We start from the raw sequence: 17,813 nt of genomic DNA on the forward strand, positions 1-17,813 counted from the left end.
GATAGATGTATGAGGACTCATCTGTATTTGTGGGAAGAAAATTGTGTGGGAGATAAAACCTGGAGTTAATATAAAGCTCAGCAATCTTTAAATATTTAAATCATGAGGTGGGCCGCGCTTCTAGTTGTGGTGATTATGGGGTTGGGTCCTATGTGTCGGGATCAGGGGTGGGTTAGGGTGGGTGTGGGCAGGGAGAGAAATTGGGTGGGATATGTGGTTGGTAGGTGCTGCAGCATACAGCAGGACTACCAAAGCCTGCTAATGGATGGGTGTCAATAGAGGGGGGTGTACGCGCCCTCCTATATGGCTGTAGGTGGTGGTGGGGTGGGGGGAAGGGGGATGTGTAGAGGGTGGTGTGGGGATAGAGGGGGGGAGGGGGGTGTAAATGTGGGAGAGGGGCAGGACATTGGTGCTGAGGTGTGGTACACAGTGGGAGAGAAAAGGGGGGGAAAAAGACACTGACAATGGGTGTATAGTCCAACCTATTTATTGGGTGGGCACAATGCTACCCTAGTTGGCTCTGTGAGTGGTTCCAGTACTTTTGGATGGTGGTGTTGTCTTAGTACAGTCCACAGTTGGGATGTAGGTTGACCCTTTTAGGGGGCTCCTATGGCATGCGGTCCTTAATTCTGCACGTTCCCCTGCTGGACCTTTGGTCGACAGACTTGTGGCAACCGGGGTGTCCAGGAGTTCGTGCAGTTGGCGGCGTCCCGCACTGTAGATGTGGTACGTACCTACCGGTAGGTTAACTGGTGGCTGATGTAGTCCCAATGGCTGGCCAGAGGGTGTTCAGGGGCTGTTGTGACCACGGAGGTTTCCACAAGTCTGTCGACCAAAGGTCCAGCAGTACTAAGACACCACCACCATCCAAAAGTACTGAAACCACTCACAGAGCCACCTAGAGTAGCATTGTGCCCACCGAATAAATACAGTAGGTTGGACTATACACCCATTGTCAGTGTCTTTATTTCCCCCCCCTTTTCTCTCCCATCGTGTACCACACCTCAGCACCATTATCTTGCCACCCTCCCACATTAACACCCCCCTACGCCCTTTATCCCCCTCACCCTCTACACATCCCCCGCCCCCCCCACCCCACTACCACCTACGGCCATATAGGAGCGCGCGTACACCCTCCTCTATTGACAACCATCTTTAAATATTGTCTGCATGCCACCTACATTATGTTGATGGCAACCACCAGTCTCTTCACCCCTTTGTTTACAGAATCCCTTCTGTGTCTGCTGAATCCCAAACATCCCTCCTCGCCATTCTAACCCGATGAGCACCTGTTAAAAATCCTCCTCTTACACTACTGAACAGTTACCCCAAGTCAGGGCTTACAGTTCTACTGCCCATGTGTGAACTGGTAAACCTGGGTCACACATGCACAGAGGCATTCAGGAATGTCTGGTGAAGCGATTAGAGCATACTTGATTACTCTCCTGGAATGGACCCCCTGAAGAGCAGTCCAACCTCCCACATCGTGACTCCTTCACTTGTGAAGTGGGTGGGTCTTAATAACACAATATGTGGCCATTTGCATCATCGTGGCCCTGCTGCACAGAGCTGGGAGTTGTGCCCCCATGCTCTTGGGGCACTTGGCCCCTGGACCTCTCTTCTAGGATCTCCAAGAGTGATCCTAGAGGAGAAGTCCAGGGGTTTGTGATGTTTGTGGTATTACTGATATCAGGTGATTGACAGTGACGTGAAATTTTGTTTATTGCCCTGTTTAGTAATAAAGAGTTGAAGAAATGTGTCAGTGTCTGTCTCAGTCACATCAAAAACGGTTAAATACACTGGCTATTATTCTAAGCCTTATGACAGCACAGAAACAGCTGTAAATCCCTTTCTGATAGTGGAGATGCAATCAAAGGCAGCAATGTCACGTAGCCTGTCGGTACTGTTTACCAGGGACTGTAAATGTATTGTTTTGTATGCAATCAGGTTACAAGGGGCTCTATTTACTACAATCCCCATGTAGTGTGATATTACCGACTGAATTCTCATTGCGAATTCAGCCAATATCACAGGGATTTACTAAAAGTCCCTTGCAGGGACATAGCTTGCGATAAAGCTCTGTCCCTGCGAATCCCCTTTCTCAAAAAATACTGTGACAAATGCCTGTACATGCACCGCTAAGACCCGCTCCCGCATTTAAGCCCCACCCCCGCAATCGCGAGACCCCCCTCCGTTAATTAAACTTACCTCCGGTGATCGGGACTCCGGTGATGTCCTTCGTGACTCCAGTCAGATGATCTCCCATCCTGCACTGGAACCCGGTCAGCTGAACGGGTCCCAGTGCAGGATGGGAGACCAGCTGACCAGAGGAAGGACATCACTGGACACCGGAGCCCCGATCTCCGATCCCTGGACTCTGGTAAGTTTTTTTTTTAAGCAGTGATCAGTGTGTGGTCTGTTTAGACCACACAGCTGATCACTGGGGCCGGCTCCGGGCTCTGCTCTGCCCGTTAGAGCGGAGCAGGACTTCGGTAACCGGGTAGACCCTGGATAATGCCACCTCCAGGTGGCGTTATTATCACAGGGCTTTCCCCGGTATTTTTTAGTAACTTGCACACAGATCGCATTTCCCATTACAATTATGGGAAATGCGATCTGATTACTAAAAATAAGTGATAATTAGGGCTTGGAGTAGAATTCTGTCCTTGCAAATATGCAAATGAAGCAAGAGGTGTCTGACACCCCTTGCTGCATTTGTGATCCCAGCACTGTGACCGAGGTCGCAGATAACTCTCCCAGCCATCGGTCTCGATGGTGGGCAGCGCCGGATTGCGAGGCCAGGAAACTGCGTCCAAGGATGCAGCACCTGGCCTTGCCACTCCCGGAAAACAAGGCTGACAAGCCCCCGTTTCAAGGAATGCCGGCCGTGCCCGCCCTTTAAATGCCTTTGGCTGAGCAGAACGGCAGCACATGAGCAGAACGTGTTCTCCGCACGAGCAGATTCCAGATAATCTGGAATCTGCGTTCAGCATTGCACTAGTGTGCAATGCTGAGTAAGCCGCTGAAACCATTGGTGATTGCAGAGAGGTTTTGCTTTTAGTAAAGATGCCAAAATAAAAATGAATCCATCACAGAGAATATGGGAGAGCTAAGGAAATTGTCTGAGCACTGCCATTTTGTTTTTTCAGAATAAGTTGGCATAGTTCAAAAAATACATTGATATGTGACAATAGAGTTTGGTTCACCCTGTTGTCTTCGGGTGCATTATCTTATATTTACAAATTAATGTAACTTAGACTTTTGTTTATTATGTTCAAATAGAATATCAGTTTTTTAATTGATTTGTGCTGAGGGAATTTTCTTTGTTTTTGAGATAGAAAACCTGCCGTATAGCAACTTTGGGGGCAATTCATTTAGTGCTAATTGAACGCCATCCACTATTCAATTATCCCCGCTTTTCCGGGATTTGTTTTCGGGTCACCTGAGACCCGAAAAGAAATCTGAATTAACCCTGCAATTATTGGGTGATAGCAGCTAGTTAACGCACAAATCTGTGTACTTTAACAAATTCATTTAATGGGCGTTAACCAAGCTGTTGGATAAATTCGGGAGGCTAATTGAATGCCCTAGGCTACCTTCCATTATTACCTAATTGAATTCTCCCCATAGAGCAGACCCCAACAAGATGATTCCGGCCTTTTCTAACAAGGTAACTAATCTTGTGCTTTGCTCTTCCTTACAGCATTTTTTCTTCCTGGTTAAAGATTATGGGAGTTGGTTGGACATTGGAACAAGGTACAGTCTAAAATAAAGTAAATTTGATTAAAGAGATATACATCACAAAACATCAAAAACACAAACAATAATCCGATAAACTAAATTTGAATGAAAATAGACTTATTTTAATCTATAATCATAACTATTACAACATGCACTATTTAAGCATACCTTTTAGCAACAGATGTGCTTTATGCTATATAAGTGTTTTTCACATTTACACAAAATAGTGTGTACTGTATAAAAGGAATTCACCCCAATGGCCTTTTTCACATTTTGATGTCTTACAACAAGAATCCCTAATGGATTTAATTGAAAAGTATTCCCACTAATCAATACAAAATACTTGATAATGTAATCAAACCATATGTCAAAATTGATTGGGAACATAGGGTCTGATTCAGAGGTGGATGAAATTGCAGAGCCACACAAGTGGCTGTGCAATTCCGTCCATCTCAAATGCAAATGCAGCAGGAGGTGTCTATAGCAAACAGACGCCTCTTTGCTGCATCTGCAATCTCAGCGCTGCGATCGAGGTCACGGTCTGAGATCAACATCTCAACCGGTCGCGATGGTTGCCCCTTTGGCCAGGCTGCGGTGGCTGAAGCTTACCAGAGCTGCGAGGTCAGGAAATCTGCATCCACCGACGTAGACCCTGCCTCGTCCCTCCTGGAAAATGGGGGCGACATTTCTCCATTTCCGGGAACACTTCCCAGGAATGCCCCCGCTCTGCCTTCCGAACCCCGCTGCATGATTGACATGGCTTGGGAGGGTCTGCAGGCGAGATCACAGGACCTGTTCTGCATATGTGCAGAATGTTCCTGTGCATCAGTTTAGCATACATCCCTGAATCAGGCCCATAAAACTGAAAATAAGTGATTGCATTAGTATTCACCCCACAGAATTAAAACTAGGTAGAACCAACTTTTGCAATTATACTGGAGCTCTAAATCTTTTTGGGTAAGTGTCTATACATTTTGCACATCTTGACACTGGAATTTAAGCCCATTCATCTCGGCATCAATGCTCAAGCTTCATCAATTTGGTTGGTGATGGTTAGTGGACAACAATTTTTAAATGATGCTACAGAGGGTCACTTGGATTGAGATCTGGACATTGACTAGGGCACATCAAGACAATAACCTTTTTGGTGTTAAGCCACTGCACTGTTTCCTTTGCTGTAGCCTTGGGTCATTGTCATGATGGTACAGTAGATAATCTTCTCCCAAGTTCAAGCTGTTTTAGACTGCAGTGGGTTTTCCTCCTGGAATTCCCTGTTCTTTGCTCAATCCATTTTTGCCTCTATTTTTATTATCTTTCCTGCCCCTGCCACAGAGAAGCATCCCCATGGCACGATGCTGCCTCCACCATGTTTCACTAAGTATGGTGCTTTCACTTTGAAGCGCATTGTTAGGTTTGCACCAAGCATAGCACTTAGCATTGTGGCTGAAGAGTTCACTTTTGGTCTCACTGGACCATACAATCTTTATCTACATGGTTATGTATCCCACATGCCTCTGGGAAACTGTACCTGGGCTTTGGTGTACATTTGTTTCAACAAGACCTCTCTACTTGCCACCCTCCCATACAACCAAGTCTTTTGAAGCATGTGTGCTATTGTTGTCCCATGCACAGTTACTCCTATCTCTGCCATGGAAGATTGTAACTCCTTTAGAGTTGTCATTCGCCTCCCTTACTACAGCTATTCTTGGACGGACACTAAGGGCCTGATTCAGACCCGCTCGCGAGCGTTCGCTAGCGGTTCGATGTTGGCCCAGTGCGCATGCGCACGACGGAGGCGGCTCCGTCGTGTGCATGCGCGAGACCCGGATAGCGACGGGCAAGCCGTCGCTCCGGGTCTCGCTACAAAGGGGGCGTGCTGGTATTTTTTAGTAACTTGCACACAGATCGCATTTCCCATTACAATTATGGGAAATGCGATCTGATTACTAAAAATAAGTGATAATTAGGGCTTGGAGTAGAATTCTGTCCTTGCAAATATGCAAATGAAGCAAGAGGTGTCTGACACACCTTGCTGCATTTGTGATCCCAGCACTGTACATGCAGTCATGCTGGATTTATCCCACAAAACTAATATTTTTTTCAGGATTTTACAGCATAATTTGTGTATTTGCTTTTTAGTTTGAACTGAAGTAGTTCTGTGTGTTGCTACCTTACGCTGTACAGAATTCTGGAGCTCAGTCAGGCCCGCTCACTCGATGCGTATGCAAATCCATCACACGCCCAGCAGGGCAGGCGATTGCAAGGCATTAGCACGCCCACTATGTCTTGGCGTGCGATTACTTTGTGTATGCAGACGCCCACCAGCCATTCATAAGACGCCCACTTGCGCACGTCATCTCCTGGAAGTACATGAAACCATTTGGTACATCGAGCACCATCGGATGCGATCGCAGCGCTTAAGGTTGACCATACTCTGCCGCAAGCACTGCAATTACTTCAGTGTGTATTTCAACCAGGTGAAGTGTACAATGATGCTGCCTGTTAATTATGCACGCCTCTGTAATGGTGTTGAGACATTCAAGCACGCCTGCGTTCACACCTCCACTCCCCCGTTTCTAGTGGCCTGCCCCTGTTACCACCCACAAATGGCTTGACCTGTCACTCATTCAGCTGGGCAGTCTATGCTGGGCGAGCCTACACTTCCCGATCTCTCGCAGTGGTACGCGCACACGCATTGCAATGCGTACGCATGTGCAGAAAGCGAAAATCAGCCAGCTACAAGCGATCGCATCCTAGCGAGAGGGTCTGAATGAGTTCCTCTGTTTGAGTATAGCCAGACAATAAATAGTTAACATGAAAATGCGCCATCATCCCTTTTTGAAATGTTTGTATCTAAAAATTGGTTTGTGAGGACATGCATTTGGCAGGCTTCAATTGCTTGCCATTACCATTATTTTCTCCTTTCCGACACTAATGTAGGGAGGTATTAATGAATGTGCAGATCACTGTGTAATAATGGCTATCACTAAGCGTACAAAGCCTTTAAATGCGTCCTAATAGTATCCTGTCTTCTTACAGGCCTGTGGTTCATTAACTTTCCCATATCTTTACAGTTAACAACTGGGGAAACTGGGTCACGCAAGTGGTTAGGTATATGTAACTTTTAATGTACCATGAAGTGTGAATATACACTACTATCACTTTTCACAGCAAACATTTCCAGATTTCCCTGCATTTAATAATGTATGGTAACTTTAAAAAAAAATAAAATCTACCATAAAGATAAATGTTTTCATGTGATGTGTTAAATATAAATACACTGTAATTGAACCTTACATTTTTAAAATTAGAAAAACATTTTATTATATTTTATTTTGTTTTGTTTTTATATTTTATCTGAATCTTCATTTAAAAGCAGGTTTTAACACATGGAAATTACATGGAGATATTTCCACAAGCACCCTATGTAGGGTTTATTGCAATACTAGGTATGATATGGGTTCCATATGTGGCACGATAAACGTAATAAATTAGAACCAATGTGATTGTATTATCGGGGCTCCGGTGATGTCCTCTGTGGCTCCTGTCAGCTGATCTCCCATCCTGCAAAACAATAGATATATATAATAATCTGCATAGGGTCACAATTACAAGGAGACTTCTGGTAATATAAATACATATTATGTCTTAACATATAACGGTAAAAACAGTAGATTACTTTTCTTTTTTTTAATGTAAATATGATATCCATGTTGTAATTGTTCAGCACAGTTTTTTTCATGTTTTTTCATGTCTGTGTAAAATTTGTGTTGGATCCTAGACATTTTTAGTCCCAAAAATACCTGAGTTTATAATCAATAAATCTCAGGTATTAAAACACACCGTGGATTGGGCCAGGGGCAGTGGGATAATACTTACCTTCTCAGTTCCAGTCACATTATCCTGTCCTTTCAGGCTCTCCCAGCTGCCCATAGAATAGATGGAGTCAAATGGTGTAATTGCTCCCAGTTACTTATACGCTGGGACCACACTGCGCGGTGACATCATCACTGTCAGGTGCTCTCCCAACCAATCAGTGACTGAGAACATCCGCATCACAGGGCTCCAGCTCTTTTCCTGCAACTAAGCATGGGAGAGGACCAGAGAGTGCACCCGCAGGCTAGAGAAGCTCCTTCTGACCACTGCTGTGTGACTAAGGTACAGGAAGTGAAAGGGGAGGATTGAGAGGGAATGGGATGCCAGGGGGGATGAGGGAGAAGCAAAGCAGGGGGGAGGATATCTACAGTATGTACACTTCAACCCCAGGACTCCAGGGATTGAGCATTTTGAATCCAGAATCCCAGACTTACAAAAATGGGTGAGGATTGGCTACTCTATTTGCATGCTTTTAAAATGTTACACCAAAATTGACAAGATTCCCCTGTATACATTTTTTCCCACAATGTACTCAGCAGTGTGATAAAGCTTACTCAATAATTATAGCTGCATACTAATGAGGAGAAGCAATAGAAATAGACAATGCATAGGTCTACACAAAATGTAAATAATTAATTATATTTAATTTACAGAACAACTTAAAAATAATTGTTTTATTAATATTTGTGCTTTATTCGTTAGAAATTATATTTTCTATTAGTGAGGATCTGCTTAATACACATTTACACCAACTAATGTAATTTATCAATGAGCAGATGAGAAATTTATATAAAGAAGATTTTATGTGGTATAGCAAAGTTCCTGTTTAACACATGAGTAAATTCACACACAGACATTTATCACAACAGCGGTTTTTAGACAGTGGGTATAATTACCTTAATTAATTTGTCTGTCTGCCTGTTACATACATTTTTGTGACTTCCCTTATGAATAATGGCATGGGATTACTATGAGCAAGTTTATTAATTTGGTCAATTACCATAGTAATGCCACAATTTGTTTTCATAAGAGTTCAACTACATTAAGTTTTAGGAGTCTATGTACTAAAGCTTGATGAGAGATAAAATTGTGAGAGAAAAAGTATTAACCAATCAGCTCCTAACTGTCATTTTTCAATTGTTAGAAGCTGATTGGTTAGTGCTTTATCTCTCGCAATTTTCTCTCTCTCCAGTCTTTGATAAATACCCCCCCTTAAAACCTTTTTGGAGAACCTTGAAATGAGAAAACTACAATTACCAGATTCTACTGTACTAAGTTAAATAGATAGTTCTTCGGTTACTCCAGCACTTTGACATTGACAAAGGGTAGTAACATACTTTCCAGCAGATGTGCACATGTCCAAGAGACCAGTATCTACAGCCATCTCATTGGGGCCAACTGGATTGTATTGTTAACATGTATTTCATTAAAGCCCTTCACTTGAATGTGAATGGTATGCTTTCTGCATGATTTAACTTGGAAAAAGACATGAAGCCAATGCAGCACTTAAATGAGACTTCCAAGTAGTGTAATCACCATAAAATTTTGCCAAACCTGTGGCCATTTGAACTGGCCCTAATGGATTATTATTATCCTTTATTTATATGGCGCCACAAGGGTTCCGCAGCGCCTTACAATGTACATAAACAAATGAGCACACAAGAAAACAGTTAAGCACATGAGGGAAGAGGGCCCTGCTCGTGAGAGCTTACATTCTAGGGGGAGGGGGCAGACAGACAGGGGTGACACAGATGGGCTGGATACAAGGTTGACAGTAATATAACATTTATGGAAAGGTTAGTTTAAACTTAGGAGGAAAGGACAATGAGTTGATCCAAATTTCACCAAGCCTCAAGATTTGGGGTCACAACCAAGGTCCATTAGAGGGGTCAACTTGCTGCGTCGCTTGGTATGGCATAGTTGGAGTGGATAAGCAGATTGCATGAGGAGGTCAGGAGGGATGTGAGCAGCATTGGGGATCCAGGTGCAGGCACAATCCATAGGCATGTTGGAAGTGTGGTGGTTTTTAAAAACAGTCCTTAATAGCAGGAATAGTTGATTTGTTAGTTTCTCCTTCTGTTTAACTCCTGAATAACTCCGGCTTCAATTAAAAAATTCTAGTTACACTTTAAATTAAGCACTTCAAATATAAGCACTCTTGCAAATGCAGCCCTGGCTAAGCAGCCCAAGATGTAAGTAATAAGTATGGCTGAAACCACATAGGCAAACGCAGGGGGGGTTTCCGTCTCGCTGGAAACCCCCCTCCCCAGCCCACACCATGACCATAATAAAAATTGTAATATAATAGAATTTTACTAGTGCTGCATGTTCTTCACAGTATCACAAATGAAATAATTAGCACCACCTGTCCAACTTTTAACATGTATCAGTCAGTAATAAATAACCTTTGCACCAGCTAGGAGATCTGGAAAACATTCACTATTAGGGATGTGCTGCTATAGATCTCAATATGTACATATATGTCCAGGGCAGTGCTAGGTTATTCTGCTGCTCCCCCAGACTCGCGGACTTGCTCCAATACTCTGGAATGGTGCCCACATCTAAAATAAAAACATTCAGCTCGGGCAGGATGGCCCTACTGCTGCATTTAATGGCTTACTGTGATCGCTGGTCCTGTATATGCTGGAATTATGACACACAATATACTTTGTAGGATGCATATTAAAGCTGGTTAAGTGCTAATTATGCCCTCTTCATGGACTGGCCACACTCACTCTAAAATCAAGCATTTGGAAACCCCCCTCTAGAAATCCTGCGTTTGCCACTGAACCAGGTGTCCACACTGATTCTACACCTCCCCAAACAGCAAAGGGTCAGCAAGCAAATAAACAAACGGTCAGAGGACAACCCACAAACACAGATACACAGAGTAATTTCCTGCCTTGGTACAGATTTTAAAACTATATGAAATTCTCTATAGTTAGATTACCTAGCAATTTTAAAGGCTGTGTACTAGAAACACCAAGCAGCAAGATATGTTGGGAGCAGTAGTTAGATTACCTGTGGATGATAAGAAATGAAAAATCACATCACAGTCTTTCCCAGGTAGAAGTATAGTTAGTTAGTAATAACTCCTGAATAACTCTGGCTTCAATTTAAAAATTCTAGTTACACTTTAAATTAAGCACTTCAAATATAAGCACTCTTGCAAACGCAGCCCTGGCTTAGCAGCCCAAGATGTAAGTAATGGATCACTTTCAACTTACATTGGTGCCTGCATGTGTACCTGAAAGACACACAGAAGACCAAAGTGGGCCTGTTATACCTTCATTTTCCTGCATGTTCAACAATAATACAATTGATTTTGATTGGTATATTTTCAGGCACTGTGTGTTGGCGTCGCACTTGCTATGATGTTAGTTGTCAGTTATCTGTTATAATCAACCAATATTAGTGGAGTGGAAAGTCAGAGGTTATACACCAATGATGGGCAACTTGACATATAGGGCCAAATGTAATAGGGAGCGAGTTTTAGTTAAATTCCAACTCGCACCTGCTCGCATTTTTAGAAGGTGCGAGTTGGTGCAGGGGCTCGCAAATGTATTAGCCTGTAATAGCCTGCAAACTTTTCAGCTCGAGGCTACTACACTATGCGAATTTGTGCTAGTACAGTATTTGTCTATGTGCCATCACACTTTTTAATGCGACTAGCATTAAAAGGTGCGATTTTATCAGAAGCCTTCAGAGATCAGTAAGATCCGTGAAGGCTTCTGTCTGTGTGTTAAAAAAAAGAAGTATCACTAACATTTTTTATAAAAGTAACGTTCCCCCTCCCCCAGAAGCATAACCAGAGCCGGGCTCTGTAAAGCCTGTCCTGGTTCTTAAAATATAGGGGACAAAAAGTGTAGGGGGCCCCTGTATTTTAAGTATCAGCACAGGGTTTTTCTGATCTGTTCCTGGTTCTGGACATATAGGGGACAAAACGAGTAGGGGTCCCCTGTATTCTCCATAACCAGCACTGGACTCTTTCTAGCGGAGGAGTAATGTCATAGCCAGGGAAACCTTTTCACCGGGTCCCCCGGTCAAAGCATTACACCTGACCACTAGTCAACCCAAGCCAGAGATCCCTGGAGAGGTGGGGACCCCCCCAATAAAGGGGTCAACCTCTCCAGGGCACCCCAGGTCTGGGCTTATAGCCGAGGCTATCGCCAGCACCCCTGGCCGGTGTGTGCCGGGTTGATAGTATAAATGTGGTGTAAAAGATAGAAATGTAAATATTGTCTTTTGCAATAGAAATACAGGTCCCAGCAAGCCTCCCCCGCATGCTGGTACTTGGAGAACCACAAGTACCAGCATGCGGGGTATTACGGGCCCGCTGGTTCCTGTAGTTGTACTGCAAATTAAATATATAAAAAATGACAAGACACACACCGTGACAGTACAATTTTATTTAAACATACATGCACAGTCACATACACACTCCCTATTACTCATACTCACCTAGTATCCCTGTAGCCAATCATGTCCACTTCTCCATGTAGCATCCACGGGTACCTGAAAAAAAAAAAAACATACTCACATCTTCCTATGCGTTGATCATGTTCTATTCGTTCCATGTAGGCATCCAGGGGATTAATAAAAGAGGGGTTTGGGGAGACAAAATGATGCTGCAGAAAAAGGCTTCAGCTTCTCCACACCTAAAAGACTTATCCCTCCAAGTCTAAAAGTACTGGACAGCTTGTGGTGAAGTGTGGAGAAAAGCGGCGATGCCTATTATGTCACAAGGAGAGTACAAAAGAAAAATACTTATCTTCCAATATGGTGTATCATATTTTTCTTTGCACCGTAGATGTTCTGTGTGGTGTTTCTCTTTATATCCACCCAATCCTGATTATTCATAAAGATACATAAAGATAAATGTGAACACAATGTGTAGTATCTTCTAAACCATGTCTCAACTATACAACAACCAGATGGTGTAGGGGAGAGATGCTAATCCACTCTCTCCTGACCCACTGGTGTATCGGGCCCAATAAGTAGAGCAATGGGGGGTATAAAATCTCTACAGAAGCATAGGTGTTTAGGTCCTTCCTAGCTTTAGATATACTGTAAGTAACACTCCTGACTTCTACACATATAGTGCAGGCTAAGTTGGTGAAGGTATCTATACTGTTAACCATAGCTAATGTAATACTCAGAGTATCTAGATGACGCACATAACTAACACAAAAAGGTATAAATGCATGATGAGTCCGCACAAATAAAGAAATAGCATTAGAGAAATTACTGTATATAACCAACATCCCAGTCTATCAGAAATTTTAGATGACATTCTGTTTGTGGTGCTCCCATATAGTTTGTAAGTAACTTATAGCTACTGTTAGCAGAGAGGCAAAAAAAGACGCTTTCTGGGGCACTCTTATCTACAATATATTAATGTAATAGATACAAAAAAATAAGAAAAAAGTATATTAAAACTTAACCATTAATCATAAATTTCTCTCCTAAAAATGAGCGCTAAGATGCACTCAAAAATCAAAGACATCAAAAATTGTGTCTGTGAATAGGTCACATCATAGTCGCTAAATTGTGCAATACATGGTGAAAATTTATATTGTTTCAAAACACTAAATTACTTAGGTCAATGACCTATGTAGTAAAAACTAGACAAACACCAAATATTTAAGTCCTATATTAAGCTCTTACGAGCAGGGCCCTCTACCCGCTTGTACTTCTCCCTACTTTAGTTTCATCTACTTCTTACTCACCACTAGGGCACCTAACACTTGGTTGCTTATGCTCTGTTGCTTATCTGGGTGTTATGGTCGCTAATGTAGCGATATATATTATCCATGTCCTGGTCCTGTAAGCCGCTTGTCTACAACTTGTTTATGTACTTTGTAAGGCGCTGCGGAACATTTGTGGCGCCATATAAATAAATGATAATAATAATAAATTCAGAGGACAGACTCCCAATAGTAACCCTTGCTAATATGTTGTACCCCACCTCTCTACCGGGGATTTTGCTTAAAGTTTACACTGTGAACAGTACATAGATAATGCTATTTAACTTGCTCATAGAGTACATTCGAGATAATGGCAGCCAATCAATTTAGTGAAATTAGGGCCTGATTCAGAGACGCTCGTAAGCGGCCGCTCGTTCGCTTCGAGCGATGTTTGCCCAACTGCGCATGCGTACGGAATCGTAATACGCATGCGCGAACCAGTCAGTGCGGCCGAAAATCGTGTGCTCGCAAAATAGCGAATGCCTGCTATTTTGAGTGACAGAATGAGGCGTATGTGGGTGGTAACAGGGGAAGGTGCTTGAAAACTGGGAGTGGAGATCCGAACGCAGGCGTGCTTAAAGGTCAAAACGGGCGTTTTCAGGGTGTGCATAATTAATACAGCAGCGTCATTGACCACGTCACTGGGTTATTTTATAGCCAGAACTGCTCGCAAAATTGTGGTAGCAAAAACCAACCACAAGAATAGCGAGCAGTTCATACCCTGGTCGGTGTTCTCGATTAATCTAATAAATAGCGGACATGACATAGGATGGAGGACGTGCGTTTCGCTGGCGGGCTTGATAACCTGATCCTCCACTCTCTCCCTGACTCTTATCAGAGCAAGCTGCTCCTATCATAATGCACAATTGATGATGGATAGCTCTCCTAACCAATGGAGCGGACTTAGTCACTAATCAATGAAAACTTACTTCTGAAGGGGGTGTGTATCTGCTCAAATCTAATTAGCATATGTAAACATACTAGTACGATCTTATTAAATACTGAAGTTTCAGTGGAAAAGTGAGTTTAATAAGGGCAGTATACTTAGGTTCCTAGCTTTGAGTTCCTAATCAGGTTTGCACCTGTCTTGGTTACACTGTTGATGCTGAAAAAAAAATATATATATATTTTATTTTTCTATATCATCTAACATTATACATATAAGTATCTTAAGAGGGCTCTATACAGCCATGGCCAAAAGTTTAGAGAATGAAACTATTTGTTTTCACAAAGTTTGCTGCTTCAGTGTATTTAGACCTTTTTGTCAGATGTTACTATGGTATACTGAAATAAAATTACAAGCATTTCCAACAAGTTCTCAATGGGGTTAAGGTCTGGGGAGTTTCCTGGCCATGGACCCAAAATTTCGATGTTTTGTTCCCCGAGCCACTTAGTTATCACTGTTGCCTTATGGCAAGGTGCCCCATCATGCTAGAAAAGGCATTGTTCATTACCAAACTGTTCTTGGATGGTTGGGAGAAGTTGATCTTGGAGGATTGGTACCATTCTTTATTCATGGTTGTGTTCTAGGCAAAATTGGGAGTGAGCCCACTCCCTAGGCTGAGAAGTAACCCCACACATGACTGGTCTGAGGATGCTTTACTGTTGGCATGATACAGGACGAAGACTTATGGAGGATGGCCTGGTGTCAAGAAGGGCAGCAAAGAAGCCACTTCTCTCCAGGAAAAACATCAGGGACAGACTGATTTTCTTCAAAAGGTACAGGGATTGAACTGCTGAGGACTGGGGTAAAGTTATTTTCTCTGATGAATCCCCTTTCAGATTGTTTGGGGCATCTGGAAAAACGCTTGTCCGGAGAAGGAAAGGTGAGCGCTACCATCAGTCCTGTGTCATGCCAACAGTAAAGCATCCTGAGACCATTCATGTGTGGGGTTGCTTCTCAGCCAAGGGAGTGGGCTCACTAACAATTTTGCCTAAGAACACAGCCATGAATAAAGAATGCTACCAAAACATCCTCCAAGAGCAACTTCTCCCAACCATCCAAGAACAGTTTGGTGACGAACAATGCATTTTCCAGCATGATGGGGCACCTTGCCATAAGGTAAAAGTGATAACCAAGTGGCTCGGGGAACAAAACATCGAAATTTTGGGTCCATGGCCAGGAAACTCCCCAGACCTTAATCCCATTGAGAACTTGTTGGCAGTCCTCAAGAGGCGGGTGGACAAACAAAAACCCACAAATTCTGACAAGATCCAAGCACTGATTAGGCAAGAATGGGCGGAATCAGGGTCTCATTCAGACCCGCTTGCGAGCGCAGGATGCTCGCAAGCGGGTCGATGGTACCCAAATGCGCATGCGCACGACGGAGGCTGCTCCGTCGTGCGCATGTGCGAGACCCGGCGAGCGACGGGGAAGCCGTCGCTCGGGGTCTCGCACCAAAGGGGGCGTGCTGTCGATGGTGAGTGACAGCATGCCCCCTTTGGTGGGCGTTCCGGGGAGTGGCTGCCCAGGCGGAGGTGTTCCCATGGGAACGCCTACCGTCTGGGTCCGGCCCCACTGACATCACTAGTGATGTCAGTGGGAGTGATTTTGGCTCTGATAGAGCCAAAATCACTCCAGGGCTTGCGGCAGTGAGACCCTACTGCAGGGTCTCGTCGCAAGCCCGATGGTCGCAATGGTCTTGACCATCGCGACCATCATCATGGACGCTCGCATAAGCTGTGGGTGGTAACCCACAGCTATGCGAGCGTCCAGGAGGACGCACCAAAAAAAACGCCCTGATTCAGAGCGGGCGCTCGTTCAGAGCGTCCGGCTCTGAATCAGGCCCTCAGTCAGTATGTGGCCCAGAAGTTGATTGACAGCATGCCAGGGTGAATTGCAGAGGTCTTGAAAAAGAAGGGTCAACACTGCAAATATTGACTCTTTGCATAAACTGAATATAATTGTCAATAAAAGCCTTTGATACTTATGAAATGCTTGTAATTTTACTTCAGTATACCATAGTAACATCTGACAAAAAGGTCTAAAAACACTGAAGCAGCAAACTTTGTGAAAACCATTACTTGTGTCTTTCTCAAAACTTTAGGCCACGGCTATACATACATATACATACCATGTAAAAAAATCTATAAATATATATTTGAAGCAATTGAATGTGGGTATATACCAGCAGATGTAACAAACCCTATATATCATAGAAAAATGAATCATAATAGTCATATCACCTATGTGTATACATGTGCATACTACCTACATATACAATTAGATCAAAATTTATAAGGATTTGTCTGTGAACAAAAGGATTGCCAATCATTCTAATAACAAAAGGGCACTGAAGAAATTAATGCATACTGATTTGTTTGTTGCATTAGTACATACTTTAGGATTGTTTATTTCTATTTATATATGTTTTCACTTAGCAAGCCATAGGGATTCATTTCACTAAATTGATTGGCTGCTATTATTTCGAATGTACTCTATGAGCACGTTAAATAGTGTTATCTATGTACGGTTCACAGTGTAACTTTAAGCAAAATCCCCGGTGGAGAGGTGGGACACACAACATATTAGCAAGGGTTACTATTGGGAGTCTGCCCTCTGAATTTAAATATAGGACTTAAGTATTTGGTGTTTGTCTAGTTTTTACTACATAGGTCATTGACCTCATTAATTTAGTGTTTTGAGACACAATATAAATTTTTGCCATGTATTGCGTAATTTAGCGACTATAATGTGACCTATTCACAGACACAATCTTTGATTTTTGAGTGCATCTTAGCGCTCATTTTTAGGAGAGAAATTTTTGATTTAAGGTTAAGTTTTAATATACTGTTTTTTTATTCTGTTGTATCTTTTACATATATATAGTAGATGAGTGCCCCAGATAGCGTCTTTTTGTCTTTTTTTGTCTCTCTACAAACAGTAGCTATAAGTTACACAAAAAGGTGCAAGCTAAAGCTTGTAAAGGTTTCTTTCTCTCTTTTGGACATAAGTTCTGACCACGCGTGTGAACTGAATATTTATCAGGACTATCTTGCGATAGATAAAATATGTGCATACCAATACTCACGCTAATGATGGTGTTGGCACACATATCTGGGAACCTATGTTTACAATTGTGCAAAAACCTTGACTCCAATTAGCATATACAAAAAGTGTTTAATAACACAAAAATCCAAGTAAATTAAAATTGATCCAGAAAAACATGATCCATTAAAACAGTAAATTAGTAAAAAATGCACCAATGTGCAGGGATAGGGCTATGCACATGAAAACAGAGTGAGGTATGCTCTTATAGGCAAAAAAAGGGATCCGGACCTGATGAAACCCAGATGGTAACAAAAAACAAGCACAGGAGTTGGGTAATCTTGATCAAGTCGCCCGAAAGAGAGAGAGAAATCTTTACAAGCTTTAGTTTGCACCTTTTTGTGTAAGTTAGGTGCGTCATCTAGATACTCTGGGTATTACATTACCTATGTTTAACAGTA

At 42.8% G+C, this 17,813-nt stretch overlaps 1 protein-coding gene across 5 annotated transcripts in view; it reads left to right on the plus strand.

Annotated features, from left to right (window-relative positions):
* The window catches only part of PIGN (phosphatidylinositol glycan anchor biosynthesis class N), a 491,207-nt gene that overhangs the window by 463,542 nt on the left and 9,852 nt on the right, over nucleotides 1–17,813 (plus strand). For 4 of the 5 annotated variants that reach the window (XM_088471817.1, XM_088471818.1, XM_088471815.1 and 1 more), the window contains one exon: nucleotides 3,704–3,756. The exons of the other annotated variant lie outside the window; for it this stretch is intronic. In XM_088471817.1, coding sequence (XP_088327943.1) covers nucleotides 3,704–3,756 — 53 coding nt within the window. The remainder of the gene's footprint in view (nucleotides 1–3,703; nucleotides 3,757–17,813) is intronic. 5 annotated transcript variants of the gene reach the window in all.

Source organism: Taudactylus pleione, unplaced genomic scaffold (assembly GCF_031769625.1).
Source record: "Taudactylus pleione unplaced genomic scaffold, aTauple2 ptg000116l, whole genome shotgun sequence".
In the NCBI taxonomy this organism is placed as follows: Eukaryota; Metazoa; Chordata; class Amphibia; order Anura; family Myobatrachidae; genus Taudactylus; species Taudactylus pleione.